The 16,166-nt window shown below is 44.4% G+C and overlaps 1 protein-coding gene across 1 annotated transcript in view; it reads left to right on the top strand.

The window, feature by feature from the left end:
* Positions 1-16,166, top strand: part of LOC143962293 (complement C3-like) — a 298,490-nt gene that overhangs the window by 154,331 nt on the left and 127,993 nt on the right. Inside the window, 3 exon segments of the mRNA XM_077471596.1 lie at positions 8,024-8,112; positions 9,579-9,718; positions 12,401-12,613. Of these exon segments, the coding sequence (XP_077327722.1) occupies positions 8,024-8,112; positions 9,579-9,718; positions 12,401-12,613 (442 nt within the window).

Raw genomic sequence — 16,166 nt, 5'->3', positions numbered from 1 at the left:
CTTGCACATGCCTTTGCTTTGTTTCTGGTTTTCAGTTCGTTCTTTCAGACCTTGCTGTTTATCGGTGCTTTCTGTTGTCCGTTCTGACCAGCTTACCGTTTTAAGCCACATTTTAAACCAATTCTTGCACATGCCTTTGCTTCTTGAGAATAATCCTGATGGTTTCAGGAATTATCTCTGGATGACGTTTTTCACTATCTGTTGGCTTTACTGTCCCCTTATATTACCAGGCAGGATACCTGCATGTGGTAAGCCATCACACCGGAGCAGAGGCTCATCACCACGTTGCGGTACTTGGCGACAGCGAGAAGTCTTCAGGACCTGAAGTTCTCGACAGGTATCTCCCCCCAGGCTCTGGGAATCATTATTCCAGAGACCTGTTCTGCCATCATACAGGTCCTGCAGAAGGACTATATTAAGGTAAGTTTTCTCCTTTAACATCACATTCTATGTATTTAATGTTTGCTAATGTATTGTATTTCTTTCCTCATTCCCTAATTACCATGATTGCAATATGCTGTAATTGATATGCTGTGCACCTTTGTCCTCATGCATGCTGGAAGATTTTAAAGTTCCTTTTTTGTCCTTCATGCATATTTGTCTTCACTAACTTCCCCAGCATGACCTTCTGGGCCCATAAACCTATAGCCTAGTCACTTAGCAATGTATTTTGTCAGCTCCATAGTATTTCTTTCCCCTAAACACCCACTAAAATGTGTACAAATGTTATGTGTATGCTTAAATTCATGCAGAGTGCCAGAGGTTTTTTTTTGGTGGGCCAAACTCATTAGGAACCCCCCTCCCCCTAACTGCTAGGTCAGCAGATAGCAATCCTCTATCAGCTGACTTTGCCAAACCCAATACACACTATACCTACCTCTTTTCTGGTCAGATTTATGGATGAATTTACCAAAGCATGTAGTGCAAGAGCCTGCCTCAATACTTTCAGATGCTACAGTTTAAAGGGTTTTTTTTTCTCCTATTATTATCTTGATAGGTAATAGCAGAATGTCAAAATGTGCTTCATTTTGTTATTTTTTTTGTGACACTTCTTACCCGTCTGGTGGGCTGCCAGTAGTGTAAGTAAGGAGGGTCTGGCCAAAGTATCCCACATTATTTATGCATTCAGCTCTCAATGAAGTGGAGAGGGTTATCTGTCCAAAACACCCCCCCCCCCCTAAATTTTGCAATGGGCCATCAGATGGGGGGGGGGGGGGGTGAGGAATCTGATAAGGGGATCTTATACTTTTAGCTTTAAATACTCATTTCCAAAAATGTTATACTGATCTTGGCCAAAAATGTTTGTGTCTAATCTGTTTGCAATGTTGATGTGCAAAATGACAATTTTTTTTTCTTGTTTGACTCCACAGTTTCCTTCAACGCCACACGAATGGCAGACTGTGGCCTCCCACTTTTCCAGCCGTTGGGACTTTCCCCATTGTGAAGGTGCAATTGATGGGAAACACGTCTGCATCGTTCCACCCACCAGCTCGGGGTCCTACTATTATAATTACAAGGGGTATAATAGTATCGTGATGTTGGCGGTGGTGTCAGTGACATATGACTTCCTGTATGTGGACGTGGGGAAAAATGGCCGTATGGTGGAGTGTTCGCGTGGACGGAGTTCTACTGGCGTCTCCAGAGTGGCAGTTTGGGATTGCCACCTCCAGAGGAGAATGTGGAAGGACTCCCCTTTGTTTTCTTTCCGGATGAGGCGTTTGCTCTGGCAAACCATCTGATGCGGCCTTTCCCGATGAGGACCCTTACCCCGGACCAGAGGATCTTTAATTTGCATAGTAGTAGAGTAGTAGTAGAGTAGTAGAGTAGTGGAGAACACTTTCGGGATAATGGCCAGCTGGTTCCGCCTATTTTTTACTCCAATCCACATGGCGGAATATAAACTCAATCATATTGTGCTTTCATGCTGCATTCTGCACAATTTTAAGAAAAGACACTCAGCAAACTATGTGGCCTCAGTTGTGGCCTGATGCAGACTTACTGGAAAATGTCAACCTGACGGCCCTTGCAGCTGGTCGTCCTGGCTTGCCCCCCCCAAAGTGCCTGCAAGGTCAGATCAAGATATGTGGAGTACTTTGTGGGTAGGGGGGGCATTGATATACCAGACAATGTCTGAGAGGCATTTTTTTTATATATTTTTCTTTGAAACTCCAATAAACTTTGTTTTCATTTACTGCTTTGCTTTGTTTTAGGTGTCTCTTTTATTTGGGATTTTTTTGGGCCTTTTTCTACAACAGTGCAAACCCAATTTCAGAGCAAGATGAGGTGCCAGACTCTTCTTCAGATAATCTTATTATGTTGTGGGTCTGCTACACACACACCTTGTTTTTGTTTTTAATGTATGTAGTGCATTACTGACAAAAATATTGCTCATTTTCAGCACCATGCAGAAATATGTGGGGTCATGAAAATGGCGTGATTGGGGAAATTTAAACATCACTGTGGGTGTTATTTACTAAAGGCTAATCCACTATGCACTACAAGTGCACTGCAAAAGTGCACCTGAAACTGCACTTGGAGTGCAAAGTGGAGTTGCCTTTAGTAAATACCACCCATTGCCACAGAAAACAACAACTTTACTACAAATACTGCTTTTGAGCATTGAAAAAGGAAGCCACACATTGTTAATAATTTAACTTTTTACTCAAAGCACATTCACATGTGCGTTTAGAAAAGGGTTTTACAACAAACCAACATATTTGGTGTATATAAAACATTATTTTTGGTAACATTTTTCTAACTTGGCGTTTTTCTGTAAACAGGCATGTATCAAAGCATAACATACAGTACACAGGAACTTACAAAGTTCAACTTTGGAAAGTGAACACAATATCAGACATGAGTATGTACAAACTGTGCTGATATTGCCTTCATCAGATGGGGTGTCACCCCTGGAAAGGCCAAATTTGGAAGATATACACAAATTGGGAATCAAAAAGTGTCCATTTTTCCTCCTCCCCCTTTTGCTGAACATCATTGATGTTTTGCTCGATATTCTCTAAATCGCGATTGCACCCCATTATCTCCCCAATGAGGATCTGGGCACTTTCACTGGTAAAATGCGATTCTTCTTCCACAACATCCACATCACCAAAAAAAGAAACCAAAAAACACACACCATGTTTTATAAATATGCAGGCCTTACATTGATTAGCTTACCAGAAGCTGTGGTCTCCGACACTCACCTGTTGTGGTGCCAAATTCGACAATCTCTCCTTCCTCCTCTGCTTCTGGTGTAGGTATTTCCCCTTCTTTGGGAGGTGTGGGGTCCCTGGTGTCCTCAGATGTCCCGAGTCTTCTCTCCCTATGAGAATGTAAAAAAGGAATACTTAGCACACAGATATTTGAGGGCAGAAAAAGGAATATGAAACATTGCTTGGAAGTGTCGTACAATTGTGTTTTTTGGCAGAGTTCAAAGGTGAAAACATTATTTTTGACACTTTCTAAAGCTGGAATACTTACCTGTTGTGTGAACAAATGTAGTCAAGTGCAACTTGGCAAAAAATCGTTTTGGAGTGGGCTAACGAACTATGTTTATTACGAACGTTTGAACCCATGAACATGAAAGTATCCATTTTAAAATGTACAACAACATTAAATCAAAGCACATGGAGCAGTATGCAAGCAAGAATAATCAGATGAACACACGACAACTACTTACTTTTTTGAAGAATTCGCTTGATCCTTCTGTACTGCTCGTGCTCCCTCAGTTTCAGGTCTGACCAGCGTTTTCTCTGTTGATCCTTGGATCGTCGTACACCAAAATTCTTCTGAAGACTCTTCACAGCTTTAGTCATGATCTTGGCCTTTCTGACATTTGGGTTTGGGTAAGGTCTACACTTCCCATCATAGTCGTTCCTCTGAAAATTGTGTGTGTGTTTGATGAACCAAAAACTAAAACTATGTCCATTTTTCATGCACAGGAAGACATCAGCCAGGAGGAGGGTGTGGAATGCAGCAGCCAGGAGGTGGTTGTGGAACGGGGCAGCCAGGAGGAGGCAGGGGTAAGTGGCAGCCAAGAGGTGGGCAGGCCTAGAAGCCTGACTCAATCCCAGGTCCCTCCCCTCCGCTTTCCACCCAAAAGGGCCAGAAAGGGGGTATGTGGAGGAGTCAGCTCTGAAGCTAATTGGGGAGGCTTCAGCGGCCCTCAAAGCCACCCCCACATATCAAGAGGCCTTTGCTGCCTTGGCTGCCTGCAAACACCAGCTCCTCACACCTCACACCTCTTGTGTGAGGAGCTCATTAACCACACACTTAATAAGGGGTTGTTGGGCCAAATCACACAAATAACACACTTGTGTGATTTGGACCATGCTCCTCCTCCTTCTGCCACACCTCCAGCATCACAGCCACAGCCTGGAAGGAAGCGTGGAAGGAAGACCAGAGAGTGATGACCTGGGTTCAGTCTGGTCTGACAGAAGATGCAGGCTCTTGTAGGACCACAGCCTGGGGACATTGATGTCAGCTGCTGCTGCTCCAGGTTTCTTGGACTTCAGGACCATACTGTTCTCCCTCAGATATGTACTCCTCAGGCCACCAATTTTTGTGTTTAAATAGTTGATGTGTGCCCTGGGGGCCAAAGGCTTCGCTAATCTCCACAGTTTCTCCAGCGCTGCCTCCCTCTTTATTTGTTTCTGACACCTAAATAAAGGTTTTTTTTGGGTTCAAGAAATACTTGCCTATGTGTTTTACTTCAAAAAGGACAGTTTATTTGTGAGTAGGCAGGTACATTTCAAAAATACTAAGTCAAATTAATAACACCAAACAACCTCCTCTAGATGAAAAAGAAAACAATAAAATAATAAGATAATAATGGTGTTGTGGTAATTTGACACACAAAACACACCAAAAAAATTGCGAAGATGAGAAAACTGTCAAAAAAGGAGATCTTGATTAAAAAACCAACCACCAAATTTAAAACCCCAAAAAAATGATTGGGGAGATGTGGCAAATTAAAATATTGTATTAATGAAATGAGGAAAAAGAATAAAGAAATACGTTTGGGAGAAGTGTGTGTGAATATGAGCAGCAAAACAACTTAATTTTTATAGCATTATAAAGAAAAATCGAATTTTTAACATTACAGCGTGACGAATGTGCTATATCGATTACGAACGGTAGTTTTACCTGACCGAGTGCTTCCGTCTCAGAATTTATCCTGTGGCACCTTGTCCGTCGGACTAGGCTACACACGATCGGAACTGACGCAAATCGGATCATGTTGTCGGAAAATTTTATAGCCAGCTCTCAAATTTTGTTGGTCGGATATTCCGACGCAAACAGTCTGATGGAGCCCACAGACGGTCGGATTATCCGACAACACGGTCCAATCGGACATTTTCCGTCGGAATATCCGACTGTGTGTACAAGGGCTAACAGTTCACATTAAAACAAGGGGTTTAGTATGCACACATTTGCAAATATATGGGAAAAATGCAGAGGCCTCGTTACAGCCCCTCAGTGTACTGCAGTCCTAATGCTATACATTTTAAGAATTTTCATAGTAGGAGCTCATATATAATGATGGATAGATTAAGGCCAGGTATGCCCGGAGGGAGCCCACCCCTCCTCAATGCCCCGTACACACGAGTGGGTTTTTCGTTGGAAAAATCTTGGATGGTTTTTCCCATGTAATTTTGCTCAAGCTTGGCTTGCATACACACGGTCACACAAAAGTTCTCTGAACTTTCGACCGCCAAGAACGCGGTGAGGTACAACACCGTGACGAGTGGAGAAAATGAAGTTTAATGCCTCCGAGCATACGTCAAATTGCATATATGTATATATATATATATATATATATGTCATATATATATATATATATATATATATATATATATATATATATATATATATATATATATATGACATATATGGTCAGACATGACTGGGATTCAGTACAATCATACTCAGATAAGGGTCTAGTGTGTTTTTTTTTTTTTGGGGGGGGGGGTCTCACAATTTTCCTTATTTTTTGTGGGGACCATTTTTTTTTTGCATCATAAAATGAATACCAACTGTGAAATAAGAATTGGGGAGGAGCCCCATGACATTTTTCTTCTGTGTTTTGGGTGTCCCCCATCAACAACACCTACACTATATTGTCAAAAGTATTGCCTGCGTGTGCACATGAACTTTAATGGCATCCCAGTCTTAATCCATAGGACCCTGGGCATAACCTTTCTTGGAGCCCCCCCATGCAGTTTTGCTCTCCGCCTGCTCTTAGACATACAATAAATAGCAGTTAGACTCAAAATCTGTTTACTGAATAAGATCAGGCAGCTATTGCGATTTGTTGCCAAAGGTTACAGTGTATCACTACCGCTCACTGAATGGTTGCTAGAGGTTACAGCACATGATTTCTGCTTGTTTATTGGTTGCTAGAGATTACTGTGGATATGACCTGGATATGACCTCAGGGGGGCATGATATTCATATCAATGCCGTTGGCTGCACCTATTTACATATGAATGCTGGTAATTTACATGTAAACACAGGGTCTGCAGGTGAGTCATCTTTACACAACAATAGGGCAGACCTGGGCAGCATTAGTAGCAGTACTTCACACTGAGATATTGGGACACAGCACTGGACTAAAACCTCAAAGGACGAGGGAATTTAAACCAGGATAGTTGGCAAGTATGAGGCAGCTGCTTTGGGCCCCACAACAATGACAGGGCCCAGGGCAGCTGCCCCTTTTGCCATACCTTAAAAATAGTCCTGAGGCCAGTCAAGTTCCTCCACCCCAAACTCGCTCATCCATGTCTTTATGGACCTTGTTTGTGCGCTGGTGCGCAGTCATGTTGGAGCAGGAAGGGGCCATCTCCAAATTGTTCGCACAAAGTTGGGAGCATGACATTGTCCAAAATGTCTTGGTATGCTGACGCCTTAAGAGTTCCCTTCACTGGAACTAAGGGACCAAGCCCAACCCCACACCAAAATCCCCCCTCCATCAAATCATTTAGACCAGTGCACAAAGCAAGGTCCATAAAGACAGGCATCCCAATACTTTTGGTAATATAGTGTACATTGCACAGATGTGCCACTTCACGGGCAGGGTCAGGGCACCCTCCAGGCATGTTATTTAATAAAATCTTTCCACTAAGGCAGGCCATATATTATTCAATGTCTTTTTCTTCAATCATGTGTGGAAGGAAAGAAAATTGCTAGATTTCCAGCCTGCCCATAGCTGCATTGAAAATCACCCAGTTCCTGCTGAATCGGCCAAATTGTTATATGTCAATGGCCAGTTTAATTGCTGCCCCCATGCCATTTGTTAGATAATCCCTTGCCTATTAGCCTAGGAAATGACCGTTAATGTTTCATAACATTTACACTCATTAACTTTTGTGGGGTTTAGATTCAGTATCTGACTTTTATCCATGGTGAACCTGCCCTGAACCCTGGTTTGTTCGGCCCATCACTAGTGAAAGCTACATATGCTGGTGCAGTGGAGTAAGTATAATGCCGCGTACACACGATCGGACATTCCAAGGTTGTTGGCTCCAACTTGTCTTGCATACACACAGTCACACAAATGTTGGCCAACAATTACGAAAGTGGGAACGTGGTGACGTACAAGACGTACGACGATCCAATAAAAAGGAAGTTCAATAGCCAGTGTGGCTCCTTCTGCTTGATTCCGAGAATGCGTGAAATTTTGTGTACACATGATCGGAAAGTCCAACAACAAACTTTTGTTGGTGGAAAATTTGAGAACCTGCTAGCCAACATTTGTTGGTGGAAAGTCCGACAACAAATGTTAGATGGAGCATACACACGGTTGGACTTTCAGCCAACAAGCTCACATCCAACATTTCCCGTCGGAAAGTCCGATCATGTGTACGCAGCATTACACTTTACAATGAATAGAGAAAGCTGCAACAAGGACCATTAAACTTGATTCTGATGTTAAATAAAAAAGTCGGAAGCATAAACATTGTGTAAATTTGCAACAATAATTCAAAATTAATCATTGTTCTTTCATATGTTCATCTTCCATCAGTGTCTCCACACAGCAGGTGAAGAACAAATACCTACAAGACTCAATTACCACGTGGGAGGTGCTGGCTGTCAGCTTATCAAAAACGAATGGTAATTGATACTTTCAAATTTGACACGTTTGCTATACCCTCTTTCTGTTATTGTATTGCATATACCATACCACTCATAGAAAAGAACATTTAAATGAGGCTGATCATGTCCAGATAGTTTATTACAAAAACAAAGGTTCATAAAAGGAAATCAATTACAATGAAGGACCTGATGTATAAAAAGGTAAAGTTTGTTGTCACACAGAGCACCATTCAGCTTGTTCTATTTCAAATGATGCTTTATACATTGACATACCTCTATGGACCCCAGTCTGTCCAGACAGTATGGATACCTGCAGACTTGCTTAAAGGGGTTTGTTAAAAGTGAGTGTAGAGTAGTAAAATGTAAATGTAGTATAAATGTAGTGGAAACTCTACATACTCACAGGGGCGTTTCTTAATGAATAGCAAAGTCTTTGTGTAATATGTGAATCAGTAACCCTTCTCCTAAAGGGTGTGTAGCGGAGATATGTATTTTTTCATCCAAGGCATTTCAAACGTACTTTCAGGAGTAGAAATTGAAGAATCCTTCGTCCGTTCAATAGTTGGTTTATTGTTCAGAAAGATAAACAAAGACAAGATTGACATCTGGTAACATATGGCATGGTGATGGCCTCAGAAGGAGGAAAGGGTCATCTGATCTACATTCTCCAAAGTGTAGAATCCTTTCTCTTCCCACCGATCCTACTTTCCTATAACCTTACTCTATTCTTATACTTTTCATGATGCTATGTCAGCATATCCTAATAACTCCCACATTTGGATATATACCCAATATGGTTCAGTATATAGATAAGTAACATAACTCCACCCATTGTACTGACATAGTAACGCAAAAATAGAAATACCTACTCAGCAAAACCACTCCTATCTAAACTCTGTGTTGTTCTGTGACCTTCAGAAACCATCACTTACCATACATATAACTTACATATATTTTCAGAAACTTTTATCTTTTAAGATATTAATCAACTCAAAAACTTCTAACAGGGTTGTAAAGGTAAACATTTTATCACCTTAATGCATTCTATGAATTAATCACATCCAATGACGCGGCGCGCCGGGGAGCAGGGCCGAGTGATACAGCGAGCGGCTATATCACGGAAGCACGAACGCAAGTGCTTCTCACCATGCGAGGGAGCTCGCATTAACGTGAGAAGCACTTGCGGGGGGTAGCAGAGACAGCCACCGAGGGAGCCCAGAAGAACAGGTTCGGGGCCACTCTGTGCAAAACAAGCTGCACAGTGGCAGTAAGTATAACATGTTTGTTATTTTAAAAAAATTAATTCTCTTTACAATGATTACGGCCTCCTTCAAATGTGCATAGTTAAGAATACACCTTTTGCCTGCATGGGATGCACCGGTGTTCCATGTATCCCTGTGCAGGCATTCCTGTTGATGCCTTTTGGGACACAGCAACTGTACAGACACATTTTTCCCAAATCTTCATCTTTTATCTATGAATAGGAATCTGTGTGGCCAAACCATTGGATATCCAGGCCTTCAAGAGTTTCTTTATTGACCTGAAACTGCCCTATTCGGTAGTGAGGAATGAACAGGTTGCAGTTCGAGCCGTGCTCTACAATTACGAAAACAGAGATCTCAAGGTAAATGAAAAATTATGGAAATTCTGCTTAGTGTAAAACTTAAGAATATATACATTGTGAAGTGAGATCTTCACAGGCATCTTACATTAGATCTTACATCAGAACTAAGAAACAAAATAAATAATTAACCCCTACACTTTCTTGTAAAATGTGACTTTTTGCTGAGTAGAATGCAGAGAGCTGCATCCAGTTGTGCTCTTTTCTTGCTTCAGGGTGTTGGTGTATTTTGGTTTATGCTGCCCTAGGCAAGACTAAAATCAGGTGCCCCCCATCCAAATTTGTGCCACCCCTTCCTGTAAGCCCTACCCCTTCTGCTTTAAGCTCCACCTCTTGAAAATAGAGTTCCACCTCCAATTGGGGGGGTTAGAGAGAGAGAGAGAGAGAGAGAGAAAGGGATGAGAGATAAAGAAAGGGGGCGAGAGAGAGGGGGAGGGGTGAGAAAGAGAAGGAGGATATCTCTGGGTAGACTTAAACTACTTTCATGTGGAGATCCGGCTAACTTCAAGCCTCCTTGACGACTTGAACCTTTAACTGTGCTGCTGTTTGTTTTATTTTGGTTATTTCTTACCATTCGTCTCACCCACTATAACTGATTGTAATCCAAGGGTTGCAAAGTCGAATTGCTTAACTGGTGTACTTGTATTGTTGGCTGCTTTATTATGCAGATTTATGTCTCTGTAAAGCTATCCGGCTATGTTATGTGATTTTTGTTTGTTTGTAAAACCGAATAAACATTTTTCAAAAAAAAAAAAAAAAGAGAAGGAGGATGAGAGAGAGGGGGGTGAAAAAGAGAGGGGGCGGATGGGGGGATTGGTGAGGGAGGTTGAGAGGGAGAGGAGGGGAGTTGAGAGAGGGGGTGAGAGAGTAGGGTCTCTCCCCAAACCCCCCCATACTACACCAGGAGGTTCTCCCAGCCCCCTCCCCCCCAAAAAAATGAAAACTGGACTTTCACCTTCCTGCAGTCCACTGACTCCTTTTTACCAGCTGTGTGTAACGAGGCTTCCAAGGCATGATCATAGACCTGCTCTACCATGTGAGCTACTTGTGGGATCTGAGGAGCAGCCCCCTCACCTCCTGGTACTGCTTTGCTCCTCTGTCACTAAATGGTCAATCTGTGGCCTGGCAGGTGTCAACCCAGTGTGGTCCACAGCCCTATAGCAACGCCACTGGTCATGGTGTCCCTTCTGCCTGGAGGCGACACTGCCCCCCATGCCTTGTTTGCCTTGCAGTAGATAAACCCCTGCTTTGGGACCATATATATCTTTATATATGTTTGCTGAGTCTCTATTTACATCCAGTCAAAATGTTTTACAATTTTTGGATAAAGCGGAGAAGGATTAGAGAACCTGTCTCATTTTTACTGCAATTAGGGTCACTGTTAGTGAGTATTCCCATCACTTAATGTATTGGTAAACAATTTCACCAGACAGGAAGAGAGGGACATATAGACAATAGGATGATATGGCGCACTCTGGATACAACAATATCATATAAAGCGGGGGGGGAGGGGGGAGGGTGGGTGGAATTGGAGAATAGATCAGTTCTTTTTAGATTAGTCCATGTAAGGAAAACAATTATAATAATAATAACTGTCCATGTCCATGCAGTTCGAAGTTTAGAAGGCAAGAATCTCTGAAATACACAAAAGACAGGAGAACAGCTCTCTCTAAGTATAGTAAGCAATTATTTTTAATGTAAATAATAGAATTAAAATCCACTCACAAAAAAGTGTGGTATAGATAGGCATGTAGTATCATTCACTCCGACTACTGGGTGGAGAAGGGAAAGTCCTAAACTGGTGTTATTGTGGCTCTGTCTCCGCGGTGTTGTCTTTCATCCGGTCACACTGCTGGTTCACAATGCCTCCGGATAGTGAGAAGAAAAATTGGCGGCGAACACAGACGGACCTCATTTCTGGGCCTGGTCAGCAGGCAGTGCTTTGTGTTTGGGAAATGCGTGACCCTTCGAACAAAGCCTGAAGAAGGACCACATATGTGCCAAATGTGAAGCACCACCCACTGACCCAACCGACCAACCCAGAAGTGAGGTCCATCTTTGTGCATCGCCGATCGTAGTTCTCACTATCTGGAGGCATTGTGAACCAGCAGTGTGACCGGATGAAAGACAACACAGTGGAGACACAGCCACAATAACACCAGTATTGGACTTTCCCTTCTCCACCTGGTAGTCAGAGCGGATGATACTACATACCTATCTATACTACACAGTTGTCAGTGTATTTTAATTCTATTATTTACATTAAAAATAATTGCTTACTACACTTAGAGGACGCTGTTCTCCTGTCTTTTAGGAAGAGAGGGAGAATCTGCAGAGACAAGGTAAAAAAAGGACATCAGGCAAGCATTGATAGAGTAAATAAGTCAAAAGTCCAAGAAGCCAGCATACAAACAAAGTTCATGACCAAGCACAAGATCAGTTCAGGAGAAAGGCATTGAGAAGAAATCAGAGGGAACTAGCAGTAACAGACACCTTTGATCACAAACTCACTAAGGCTGGGTTCACACCTAAGAACCGAGCGGCTCACAGCAGGAGTCCCAATTCACTGTTTCAGGTCCAAGTTCTGAACCCAATTTAAGCATTACTAATTTTATCCAGGTGTGCAGCTGCAGTATTACCAAACCACTGTGCAAAATATTATCCATGCATATGTTTATCTTCCAGGTGCGAGTGACCCTGACTTACAACCCAAAATTCTGCAGCCTTTCCACACCTTCAAGGAAGTATACCAAAGATGTCACAGTCAAAGCAAGTTCAACTTTCACAGTCCCTTTAATAATCGTTCCTCTCGAAGTTGGCATGCATGATGTGGAGGTGAAGGCGGCAGTCTTCGGAGCATTCATGGCTGATGGAGTCAGGAAACAGCTGAAAGTTGTGGTGAGTAAAAGTGTTTGATACAAGCTTTTTATACATGCTCTACGTGAGATTACCAATAAAAGAAATGGAAACCCATTAGGCTATAAAACCACCTGAGGAAATAACTGCCTTGGACAAAGAGCCTGATTCGAACTTACAGTGGAACGTGTGTTTATTAGAGATGAGCTGTGGGTTTTAGTCAACTATGAGTTGAATCTAAGCTGTTCTTATGCCGCGTACACACGGTCGAACTGTATGACGTACTTAGTCAGTTGAAACACATTTCAGCGGACAATCCGCTCGTGTGTGGGCTTCAGCTGACTTTTTCAGCGTGCAGTCCGGAGTACTAAGAATTTCGGTTTTTCCAAAAATCTTTCCGTCGTACTTTGGTTTCAGCGGACAATACGGTCGTCAGTATGCTAGTCCGACGGACTAAGAATGGCGCATGCCCAGAAAGGATTTACAGGGCTTTGCTGTGTCTTGGACTTCCTATTTCTAGTCCCGTCGTACGTGCTGTACGTCATCGCGCAAGCTTTCGTCGGACTGTTTGTGTATCCGTGTGTGGTCAAGTCCGTTCAGTGGAAAGTACGCCGGATTGTCCGTCGGATTGTATGACGGACTAAGTACGTCATACAGTTCGACCGTGTGTACGCGGCATTAGTTAGTCAAATGGGTAAACTAAATGGCTAAATTTGACCAATTCAGCCACCCACCTGAACCTCTGACTACTGTACACAGAAATATTTAATTTAGTGGCGGTATAACTACCACCAGTAAATAACACCTTTCAGCTGCCTGTGGGATTGTTCCAAACTGTAAACAAACCAGAAAGCATCCTGGGTGACATAATTGGCCAAATATGGTCACTATCATATTTTATCAATGTCAGCCATCTTCCACTGCAAGTTTGTTAACATTCAGCAGCTAGCAGGTGAGCAGTAATTTACAACGATAGTCTGGTCATAGGGCTCATTGGTGCATAGGTAATTCATGACTGACAATGGATCTACATCACTGAACTGCATGACTGGTGTTGGATTTACATTGGGGGGCAATGTTTATTTATTTATTTTGTTTACGATTGACTTTTACCATGGAGTCCTTGTGTTAATTTACTATTAAAATTTTTGTTTTGTGAGGCAGCAGACTGTGAAAATGAATATTTGTGTCATTCTCAAAACATTGGGCCACGACTGTACATTTTGAAGAAGCAAGTGTAAACAAGCCATTATCCTTATGGACATGGAGACAAGGTGCCTTGCCAGGGGGTAGTAAATGCAGCACTAACCCCCGAAGGAGCTGCTGGTTTGATTGGGCTTACCGTTACCTTCTTCACCTCGATTTGTGTCTAGGGGTTCCCATGGTACTGTAGATGGCCCAGAAACTTTAGAGACTGATGACAGATCCACTTAAAGGGATTTTGATTTGCAAAAAATATAGTTAACGAACAGTCTCTTAGTATAGGATCAGAGGGTTAGGAGGAAAGGTTCAGGTACTCTTATGCCGCGTACACACGATCAAACAATCGGGTGGAAAAGTCCGGCAAACTCAAGTCCGCCGGACATTCCCCCCGTGTGTAGCCTCCGGCATACTTTTTTGACCCGAAAGTACGGCGGACTTAGAAAGTAGTTTTGCACTCCAATCTTCCCGCCGGACTCGCATTTCGGCGGACAATCCGGCCGTGTGTGTGCCAGTCCGCCGTACTTTTGAAATGAACGGACTTTTCCCGCTCGGAGAAAAGTCTGCTCATTTCGAGCGGGTCTCCAGGTAGGCAGGGCCCGCGAAGGAGACGTCGCTGGCCCCGCCACCTGGTATGGACTTAAAGGGGAACCCCAACGCCGAAAAAAATCGGCGTGGGGGTCCCCCCAGGCCAACATCAGACCCTTGTCCGAGCACGCTACCTCGCTGGCCAGGAAAGGGGGGGACGAGCGAGCTGCCCCCCTCCTGAGCCGTACCAGGCCACGTGCCCTCAACATGGGGGGTGCCTTGGGGAAGGGGGGGCCGGGCGCCACCCCCCCACCCCAAAGCACATTGTCCCCATGTTGATGAGGACAAGGGCCTCTTCCCGACAACCCTGGCCATTGGTTGTCGGGGTCTGCGGGCGAGGGGCTTATCGGAATCCGGGAGCCCCCTTTAATAAGGGGGCCCCCGGATACCGGCCCCCCACCCTATGTGAATGAGTATGGGGTACAATGTACCCCTACCCATTCACCTGCAAAAAAAGTACAAAAAAAACACAACACAGGGTAAAAATAGTTTATTGCACAGCTCCGGGGGTCTTCCGTATTCGGGGGTCTTCTCGCCGGACTCCTCCGCTATCTTCTTCTAGCTCTTTTGCTAGCGGAGGAGCCCGGCTTTCTTCCTCGCCGCCGCCCTTCTTCCGACTTCGGGGGTCTTGTCCCCCTCTACGGTCTTCTGTCGCCGCCGCCGCCTTCCGTTCTTCTTCTTCTTCTCCTTCTTCTCCTGGAGATGTTGACTTGACGCTCTCTCCGGCCGCAATGCCAGGGACGCACTGCACGGGGACTTATATAGGGACAAGGGGCGGGGTCATCGGTTGATGTTGCATGGTGACCCCGCCCCCTTACGATGTCACAGTCCCGGAGGATGCTGGGACTGTCGACATGTGACATCAACCCATGTGACATCAACCGATGACCCCGCCCCTTGTCCCTATATAAGTCGCCGCGCAGCACGTCCCTGGCATTGCGGCCGGAGAGATCGTCGAGTCAACATCTCCAGGAGAAGAAGGAGAAGAAGAAGAAGAACGGAAGGCGGCGGCGACAGAAGACCGGGCCACCGCCTGTAAAAGAGCTATAAGAAGGCGCGGTGGCACGGCAGAAGAACCGAAGAGGGGGACAAGACCCCCGAAGTCAGAAGAAGAGGCCGCGGCGAGAAAGTAAGCCGGGCTCCTCCGCTAGCAAAAGAGCTAGAAGAAGATAGCGGAGGAGTCCAGCGAAGACGGAAGACCCCCGGAGGTGTGCAATAAACTATTTTATCTTGTGTGTTGTGTTTTTTTGTACTTTATTTTACAGATGAATGGGTAGGGGTACCATGCAACATCAACCGATGACCCCGCCCCTTGTCCCTATATAAGACCCCGCGCAGTGCGTCCCTGGCATTGCAGCCGGAGAGAGCGTCAAGTCAACATCTCCAGGAGAAGAAGGAGAAGAAGAAGAAGAACGGAAGGCGGCGGCGACAGAAGACCGGAGAGGGGGAAAAGACCCCTGAAGTCGGAAGAAGGGTGGTGGCGAGGAAGAAAGCCAGGCTCCTCCGCTAGCAAAAGAGCTAGAAGAAGATAGCGGAGGAGCCTGGCGAGAAGACCCCCGAATACGGAAGACCCCCGGAGCTGTGCAATAAACTATTTTTACCCTGTGTTGTGTTTTTTTTGTACTTTTTTTGCAGGTGAATGGGTAGGGGTACATTGTACCCCATACTCATTCACATAGGGTGGGGGGCCGGTATCCGGGGGCCCCCTTATTAAAGGGGGCTCCCGGATTCCGATAAGCCCCCCACCCGCAGACCCCGACAACCAACGGCCAGGGTTGTCGGGAAGAGGCCCTTGTCCTCATCAACA

This window comes from Lithobates pipiens, unplaced genomic scaffold (genome assembly GCF_037356315.1).
Source record: "Lithobates pipiens isolate NorthernLeopardFrog02 unplaced genomic scaffold, aLitPip1_a1.2 Scaffold_8, whole genome shotgun sequence".
Lineage (NCBI taxonomy): Eukaryota > Metazoa > Chordata > Amphibia > Anura > Ranidae > Lithobates > Lithobates pipiens.
This window is presented reverse-complemented; position numbering and strand designations above follow the sequence as displayed.